This window comes from Plectropomus leopardus, chromosome 7 (assembly GCF_008729295.1).
Source record: "Plectropomus leopardus isolate mb chromosome 7, YSFRI_Pleo_2.0, whole genome shotgun sequence".
NCBI classification, from domain to species: domain Eukaryota; kingdom Metazoa; phylum Chordata; class Actinopteri; order Perciformes; family Serranidae; genus Plectropomus; species Plectropomus leopardus.
Window position 1 is genome coordinate 28,965,697 of NC_056469.1, and position 9,398 is coordinate 28,975,094.

Genomic DNA, 9,398 nt, shown 5'->3' on the forward strand with positions numbered 1-9,398 from the left:
CCGGAACTGAGCTTATCACTGTCAGCTTTATTTGTCAAAATCAAAGATATCTTCAAATATTGTACGGGGTATTGTGACCACCTCCACCTCCTCCTCCTCCTCTTCCTCCTCCACAACGGCAGAGCCCTTCACCTGCTTCTCCTCGCCTTCCACCTCAACCCACGTCACTCCTTCACCTCCGAATGGCCACTTCAACTCCCCCACCATGTTCACCACCTTACCCCGTGAAGTCTCCGCCTGTGAAGTCGTCCTCCAGTCAGTCACGTCTCTGGTCGTCTCTGGTGGTGCTGTTGTTGTTGTTGTTGTTGTGGTTGTTATTGTTGCGGTGGAGACCGTCTTCCTCTTTGGGGCTTTGGGGATTTTCACTTTAGGCTCTATTGTCCATGGCTTGCTGCTGATTATTTTGGTCACTGGAAAATAAATGTTTGATATAACAATATAGTTAATTCCAAAATACAGCAGATATCACAATTAAGAAAAAGACTAAGTCTATTTCAAAGGTGGCATTTTTTTCTCACATTTGAAGTAAAACTAAAACACTATCAATCCACTTTCTTACATGTAGGAGTAAAAAAATAAACATTTAATCTCACAGCGAGTTCCTGTAATGTCAGTTACATTTAAACTTTTATGATGGTAAACATTTTTATTTGTATAATGCTAATTAAAACTGTGAAAATGTGCTTAAGAAAACAAGAAAAGAAAAACAGACAACATAATAGGAGGCAAAAAAGAAAACAAAAAAATATGTAATGACATCAAAGTAGAGAAATCTTTAAAAAAAAGGGGGGATTGGGTGGTGGGGCTCACACTTTCAGGATAATGCTGGGGTTTTTGTATATTTTTCATATTGTCAACAATCTCATTAAAAAAACGAAATCAACAATGACAACTACTATTACACTATAATTGTGAATATGAAATTATTATATAAACAGCATGTTCAGTTTAGATATTATGAATTAGGCCTTTTTCTGAATTGTGCATTTTCTGATTAAGATTTGGGATATGACGATTTTATTCAATTTTTAGAGCATTCTTTGGACATGTATACAGCACATTCAGAATATGTGTCTTGATTGGGATTTTTAGTTTAGGTTGTAACACACAGAAACTTGTCTGTTTATGGTCAGCTTTGTGCGTTGTCATGGATATATTGTACATAAACCAACTCGTCAACAGTTTGCAAGGCTGTGGGGTAGAGATGTATACCCAAAAGAAAAACCCACATTTCTGATGGGAAGAAAAAACAAACCCACTTTTAAACATTATGAAAGGCTTAGATATCCACAGGTTTTTGGATATGTGCAAATATCACAACGCCAACCATTTCAACAGGGTGGCTGAAAGAGGGCGGCTGTGCTGCTCACATGGTCAAACAAGTCCACCACTGGTAAAAACAACAATCCTATTATGATAAAAAAAAGCCAGATGGCACAAGTAGCTGTAATTGTTTAACTTTTCCATATTTTGATGTGATAAATGACATGTTAGGGCATGTTAATTGGAGTATGCACAGCTGCACGTACAGCAGAATATTAGTGGAATATTAATTTTCATTAGCCATGTAAACAGCTTAGTAGAAAATAGTCTTTTTCTGGAATAACGGCAAAAAACTGAATATTTTGTGCATGAAATGCAGTCAACATATTATTCAGTGCCTGAATACTTTGACATCTCTACCCTGTCTGTGACGGACCATTATGTTCCTACTCAAAACACAAATCTTAAAAACAGCGGGGCACTGGCGTTTTCAGCAAGCATTACTCCGGCAGAAGGAAATGCTGCGTTTGGGAACTATCTACAGACGCGATTTAATACACTTTTGGTGCACTAGTGGGTTTTTACAATAGCTGGAATGACTTAGGATGACTCAAAATAAACCACAGTGCATGTGTTGAGTGTAATGAGGGAACACATCACCCAGATGTTGTGTTTTTAATCATTTGTAAGCAGCACTCTACAGCACTGAGAAATAAGATGCATCAGGTTTTGACTGCACAGACAACACTAATAAGTTGTACGAATAAGTCATGTTGGTCCTAATCTTCATTTGTTGACAGTGTATAGTTTCTCCAATCGCACCCTTTCTTAGTAATAAAAAGGTGTTTAATTATGGAAAATGAAGGAAGCAAGGACTGACCTGTGGATGCAGCAGAGCTACAGTTGGAGTCACAGCAGCGGCACACCGAGTCTGGTCCATACAGCTCAACCCATCTGAGAGAAAAAGTGATGAGTTGATCCCTTTCGTTTCAAAATTTGTACAGCACGTTTCTCATTAAATTTCTTTAAAGAGAGTAAAAACTAACCTTCTTGTGTTGGTGTCGTAGTTGCAGGATTTGGCCGTTGGTGTGGGGACAGAACCGGCTGTAGACATGGAGCAGTGCATGTAGAGCTGCTGCAAGAGTTCAGATCACAAGATTTCAGAAACAGAAACCTGATGATGTGGAGCAAAGAAATGTAATAACTTATAACACTGATGCTCACCTGGCCTACCATCCCATTGAACAAGAAGGCATCCACAGAGAATCTGACAGCATTGTTTTTGTATGGGATGAATCTGGAGCGACTGTCCTTGCTTTCAATCATACACCTTTATGAGAGGGGGAGAAAACCCTACCATAACATACGCTGTTTTTATACACAATCTTTTCTTTTTCAATGTGAAAAATAAGATAAATATTGTGATTACTACCCAAAGTTTTTTACAACTGGAAACTGAGGCTTGGAGGTGTGAGACTTCTCGGGAGTAGCGTAACAGGAATGGACATATAGTCTTTCATTCTGGGACATGGACGGAGCCTCAGCCTCAAAGTACATGGGTTTCCCGAGCACATACTGATCTGACGGGGAAAGCCTTTCCCACTGAGCTGAATGACAGAAAGAACAAGCTTCAAGATTCATTCTCATTTATGCAATCAAAAGAAGTTCAGGTTTCCTAACTTCAAATACAAGGACTGAGTGATTTAACAAATATATATATATTAAAAAGACCAAACCAAGATTGCTGTAAACTGTAAATAAGTATTTGATCCTTAATTGGTTTTCTTTACTGTTTGACAGGGCACATTTTGGAGTTGGCATGTTTACTAGATGTTTAGTTTCAAAGCATTTACTAAAAAATGTAGGTAAAAAGATCTAAAAAATCAGCAGAAAAATATTTCTTCATTCCTTTCTATGTGGTGGGACCATTAAAAGTGCTGAGGCCACCAATCCATCTTTCAAAAGATCTAGTGTTTTATTCAACTCTCAATCTCCAAAACTTTTCAAGACCGCTGAGAGCCTATTGAAATCAGTTGATTAAAAGACACACTTTTGCAAATTTTACCATTTCGTGGGGTCAGAATGAATTTTGCCCTGTTCCTCATTGTTATGAAGATCTTGCGCATCCGCATCTTTGGTGTGTAACCAATTTTGTAGGAGTATTGGTACCTAAACAGTTAAACAAATTATTAGTATTGATAAAATTATTATGACACATTTTTTCTATATTAGAAGTTTAAAAGAATCTGGTGCTGACAGCTTTGTGGTCTGGATCTAGTCTCACCTGTTATAATAACATGCAACAGGCAGGGTGAAGGGCACAGTTCGCCTGATTGGTCCTTGGGCCCTTGGGGGGTCATATTGTAGCATGTTTGAATAGGCCACCTGGTTATTAATTACCTGCAAAAATAGCAAAATTATCAATCTTTCTTTGACAAGACAAAGAGTCTACAGCGATACAGTGGTGCAGGAATGAGTCCAAAAACCATCTGTGGTTAACACAGGCTTAAGAGATTCTCACATTTTTTTCCACAACATAAAATACATCAGTAAATGCCCCACTTCTAAATTTTAAAGCTTTTACATGTCTTGAAAAAGAAGGCTGCTATCAAATGGCTAAATAAGGCACACTTGGTGGCAGTGGACGTCTGTACCAAATTTGGTGTCAACCCATTACATTGATTTTGTGATATTTCATAAGAAGTGAAAACTTTGACGTGCCAGTGGCACTGGAGGTAAAAGTCAAGGGATCACCAAAGTCATTAGAATTTAATCGTTACGGAGCAAAGAATGTCTGTACCAAATTTGGTACTAATACATAACACAGATGTTGGGATATTCATAATAAGTTAGGATAAGTGAGAAATTTGACCCGCAAGTAGAGCTGGAGGAAAACACAGGGGATCAGAAAAAGCTGTAGGATTTCTCTTTTGGGAATTATAAACATAGGTGCCAAATTTGGTGCCAATATGTCACATAGATTTGGGGAAATTTCATAAAATTAATGAATAGTTTGACCTGCAAGTTGCACTGAAGAAAAAAACAGGGGATCAATAAAGTCAATAGGATTCATCCTTCAGGATACATGAATGTTTGTACCAAATTTGGTGCCAATATGTCAAATATTGACATATTTCACTGAATAAGTGAAAACATAGACCTGTAAATAGTGCTCGGAGAAAAGACAGGGCATCACCAAACTCTGTAGGATTCATCCTCTGGGATACACGAATTTCTGTATCAAATTTGATGCCAAACACATCACATAGATGTTGGGATATTTCATACAATATATGAAAACTTGGACCTGCTGGTTGCACCGGAGTAAAAGACCAGAATTACCAAAGTCTGTAAGATTCATTTTCAGGAAATCATCAATGTCTGTACCAAATTTGGTGCCAACACAAGAATAAATGTTGAGATATTTCAGTTTGAACCAATGTGGTGAATCAGCCAACTGGCTGACAGCAACCCAAGCTGTTAGCATGATTAAAAGGACAAAACTGTTAGCATGGCTAAAACCGTTAGCATGGCGGCAAATTTAAAACTATGGTTAAAACTCACCGTGCGTTTAGTTCCACACTTGTTAAGGTCATACTCAAAGTAAAGGTAATCCCTCGTGGATTTACTGGTTTGGCATGTCCCCAGTTTTAGCTGAGAGTCTGGTTCACTGGCGCCTAAAATGCTCCTCTGGACCTTCACGAGCATCTTGTTGAGCCTGCACGAAGTCTTTACGGAAACACCCGAAGCGCTGGGCGGGCTCGTGCTAATCCGAACCGGGAGCAGGACCTCTCGGACGGGCTCGGGTACAGGCTCCTGCCCGGTGCCTTTGGATGGAGAAAAATGGTCCTTTTTCACCAGCGGCAGCCTTGAGTCCACAAACACGGGGAGGTGCAGGTACGGCGGCGGCAGAGTCGGTGTTTCTCTCCGCGAAACTTTTCTCGTCTTTTGATTTAAAGCCCCAAACATCGGCGATGTTTCTCCATCAGCGGAGCACAACAGCGGCAACACGAACAACAACGACAGGTAAACCATGCCCGGAGGTTTTATGCTTTATTTTAAGGTTTAGACGTAAGTTTCAAACTAAACTTAAGAATAGTATCACTGGTAATGTTTTCCTCAGTTGGAGCCAAATTAACAGCACCTGGAAGAGGAGACCAAACGGAACAAAAGCACAAGTGGAACCAATGGCTCCCTCACATTTAGGGGAGCCAATTTCCGGTGAGCTCACCTTATTTATTTATTTTTTTAATTGAACAAAATCAATGTGCAAACAACATGAGATTTTATGGATTTTATGAGAGTTAATGTTTTGCTTAGTTTCGCTAAATGTTGTGGCAGTGAAATAAAATAATAAAGGGTGTCTGCAGATCCTTAAAATGTCTTAAATTCAATTTCCTAAATATTAGGCCTTACAAGTTATTAAATGTCTTAAGTTTATAATTTGCGAGGTCTTCATATGTCTCATATGTTTGAGCTAATTTAATTCAGCCAGTTTTAACTTCTTTTTCTCAAAATGTGTCAAGCAAGCTTCTGTGAGACAGTTAACATTTCAAAATCTCATTCAATTTAAGTGTCTGATACCTGTAGACACCCTGTAATATTATGTCATTTTTTTTGGGCAAAATATTATGTCCACAAATCAAATTACAACTCTAAACCCTCATCCTTGCATTTGAAAATGTAATCAGACAATACTTTAAAAGAAATCATCTCCTCAGAAAACAAGAAGGCTATTAAGATGATGAAGTTGTGCAGTTTTTTTATAATAATGAATATTGTCCCCGGGCATTTCTCTTTCTTTTCACTTATTGCCTTTTTTTTGTCTTTTCTACTTCTTTAAATAATAGTCAACATTTTTTTGTTTTGTATTCTGCATAACTTAACTCACTTTTGAGAAAAAATGTATGTTGAGTATTTTTCTGTTGATTAATGACAAAACGGATAAAAAATATATATATATATTAAAAAAAACCCTTATTTTTCCTTGTGTTGGACAACATTTTGGGGACTGTGAAAACAAAAAGTCTTTCTCTTATCATGGTAAGAGGGTTCTTGACCACTCGTAAAAATTTTCTCTTAGCTAAAAGAAAAGTACAAATTGGTGAATACCAAAAATCACTAGGTACTAACCAAACAAATGGGGACTGAAACAAAAATAAAAGAAATTTGTTGATATATCATTTCTTTAACAAGGCCCATTGTGTTTTATATTTACACATAGTTGTAAAGCCCCTCTGAGACAAACTTGACTGATAAGTGGTTAGAGGTAGTTTATTTTATGACAGTTTGTATATAATTACTAAATCATGGGAATACAAGCTGAACATGTCACACTCATCTCCGCTCCCCACTCCAAAAGCTGCTCTGCAACCTGAAAGGCATGTCTTTATGTGTCATTAACAAATTTCTTTTTCAGTATCACGTGTATACGGTAGTGGTTTGGCAAAGATTAGTTTCTAAAAAGAGGTTGAGTACTATGTGAGTCCTTCAAGGGATTGTTCTTTTTTTTTTAGGTGGGGTTGTATGAGGTACTCATCCATAGTCAGTGTATTACATACAGTGGATTTTAGTCTGCGCACCCCCAGTTTGGAGAAGCAGACTTGAGTTCAACACAGGAGCTAAGCAATGTACTGCTGTGGAGGAGTCTGCAACAAAATGTATTTTTACCACCTGATAGTGATTTTTTCTTTAGATGGGACTTTTTAGGTGGCTAAAATACATTCCACAGCAGTGCATTGCTAAAATATTTAAAAATTCTTGCCCCACTTGCCTCGCGTTTCTGACATTTTAGAGTCAAACATAATTTCAGCTAGCTGGAATTAATAAAAAGAGCGGGGAGAAAATAAACAAACACAACAGTGTTACACAACAACACATGTAAGCACAACGTGACGCCGACAGCTACAGTAAATACATTTTCGTGGAAGATTACTTTCATTACATTCAACAAAATTCCATTACTTTTCCAAAAGTTTCAATGATTTTTACTAATTCCATGACTTTTGCAGGCCTGGAAAATGTGATTGTGAAATTCCATGACTCTTCCATGACCATGCAAACCCATTGATTTTTACATATATATATATATATATATATATTTTTTTTATTTTTTTTTTTTTTTTTTGAGGAGGAGGAGGAGGAGGCTAAAATACATTTTGCTGCAGACGCCTCCACAGCAAGAGATTTCTTAACTTCTGTGTCCGACTTCAGTCTGCCTCGCCACACTGACACCTGCTTCATTTAATACGCTGACTATGGATAATATGGATACAACCCCATTTAAGATAAAACTGAACTATCCCTTCAAAAAGTCAGAAAAGGCAACTGTATGTGTGTTAAACTAGTTCTCTTCCACATATTTTTCTTATTAGCAAAGTGAGTATGAAATAAGGAGAGTGAGAATTGTGCCGGTCCAGAAGGGCGTAGCAGGTACTGCAGCTCCGTTGCACAGGTGTGTGTTGCAGCATTCATTGGTGAAGGTGAAGTTGAGTCCCATGGCGTATTTTTCACCAGTGACTCCACACAGGGAGGGCAGGATGCAGCTCTTCTCGTACAACACCACACGGAAGCCCCCTGAAAATGATGACTTCGTCAGAAACACACACTCACAAACACTCTCGGAAGAAACCACACATCTCCCTCTGTGCTTCCGTTCTCACTTCTTTTTCTCAGTTTTGATTTATTTAAAGTTTGTTCAGTTACTTGAGGTGAACTCACCTTTCTCGCCCACAGCTCTGCTGGACAGACAGACCTGCCCGGGTGGACACTTGAGAGGGTATCTGATGCAGTCCAGAGGTGAGATGGCGGGGAACACGCAGGTGTAACAGAAGAGTGGGACTGAAGGACGGGTATGTTGGTTAAAACCACAAAACGTCTTTAAAAGAGTTCAGTTTTGCAGAGGAGCACCAGTGACATTGTGACTGTGGCTCGAAACAGGATGAAAAGGACAGAGGTTTTTGAAAATAGACAAGTGTTAATGTGCTAGCTCAAAAATACTTGGATAACTGTTAGCAAGGCTTTTTCTATGGTGTTCCTCTGGGACTTGGCATCTTAATGTGGTATGTGAGTGATAAAAATGCTTAAATTCAGCACAAAACAACACCAAACATGATCGAAAATGCTATCGACTCCAAACATTTCTGCAACAACTTTTGAGACATCATTGACAAAGGGAATGGCCATTATATACAAGCATTAACATTTTGCTGGCTTAAAAAATAGCTAAAAAATAACATTATTAGCAACTTGGCAAGACCTGCTTTGCAAATTGCAAGAAATTAGTAGATTTGGAAGATTATTTTTTTTAAAAGCTAAGTAAAAATGTCCAAAAACCTATATCTATAATTATCATAATTATTCATTTATTTTACAGAATTATATTTTTAAGCACCTTTTTTGTCATGTCATTTCCTTGTTTTTTGGTACTTTTAAAAAAAAAAAAAAAAAAAACTAATTTTTTCTTAAGTTGCTTATTGCCTTCTTACCATATTTTTAAGAGAAATCACTGAAATTTGCTCAGGTTTCAAACCGTTATATATCAATATCTTTGGGTGTTCAACTTAAAGTCAGTAAAAAAAAGACATTTCAAGACATCACATTGGACTTTGGGAAACTGTGATGCTCCATTAACATTATTTTCTAACATTTATCAGACCTCATGGGTAATAAATTGATTGAGAAGATGCTTGGCAAATTAATCAATGATAAAAAATAAGCGTTAGTGGCAGCTCTTCAGTTAGATATTGCTACTAAAGCAAGTATTTCTGTTGGCGGTGACGTGCTTTTTTTGTACATTAATCCGCACAAACACATGTTTTGTTTACTTACCCACAGCTGGAAGTAAACAAAGGAGAAGCAGAGGGCAAACCAGCTTCGACATCACTGACTGTTTCTGTCTGGCAGGGAGGAAATATTCTCGCAGCTCGATTCTTAACGTCGTCTCTTTCTTGTTTTGCACTAGAACAAACCAGAAGTCTTCATCTTGAACTCAAGAAACCTGCTGAAGTCTTTATGAGTCAGCGCTATTTGGGCTTTCTCAGCTTCCTCAGCTGGCCCAGCTGCACAGATCTGAAGATAAATCTCTTCTGGTTTGTCTTGATATTCTGTTAATTTACTCCAGGAATCTCCACACC

General features: G+C 37.9%; 2 protein-coding genes across 2 annotated transcripts; both read right to left on the minus strand.

Moving 5' to 3' along the window:
• Window positions 1–26: 26 nt before the first annotated feature.
• Window positions 27–5,411, minus strand: zp3d.2 (zona pellucida glycoprotein 3d tandem duplicate 2). Its single transcript, XM_042490740.1, has 8 exons — window positions 4,828–5,411; window positions 3,548–3,663; window positions 3,329–3,432; window positions 2,696–2,870; window positions 2,488–2,593; window positions 2,310–2,398; window positions 2,144–2,217; window positions 27–410 (listed from the first exon to the last, which is right to left on the minus strand). Exons 1-8 carry the CDS (start codon window positions 5,296–5,298, stop codon window positions 28–30), a joined length of 1,518 nt encoding a protein of 505 aa, XP_042346674.1. The 5' UTR covers window positions 5,299–5,411; the 3' UTR covers window position 27.
• Window positions 5,412–7,415: 2,004 nt separating this feature from the next.
• Window positions 7,416–9,389, minus strand: LOC121945144 (sperm acrosome membrane-associated protein 4-like). The gene is made up of 3 exons (XM_042489169.1): window positions 9,094–9,389; window positions 7,984–8,103; window positions 7,416–7,839 (listed from the first exon to the last, which is right to left on the minus strand). The coding sequence occupies exons 1-3, from the start codon at window positions 9,143–9,145 to the stop codon at window positions 7,634–7,636; spliced, it is 378 nt and encodes a 125-aa protein (XP_042345103.1). The 5' UTR covers window positions 9,146–9,389; the 3' UTR covers window positions 7,416–7,633.
• Between the last annotated feature and the right edge of the window lie 9 nt (window positions 9,390–9,398).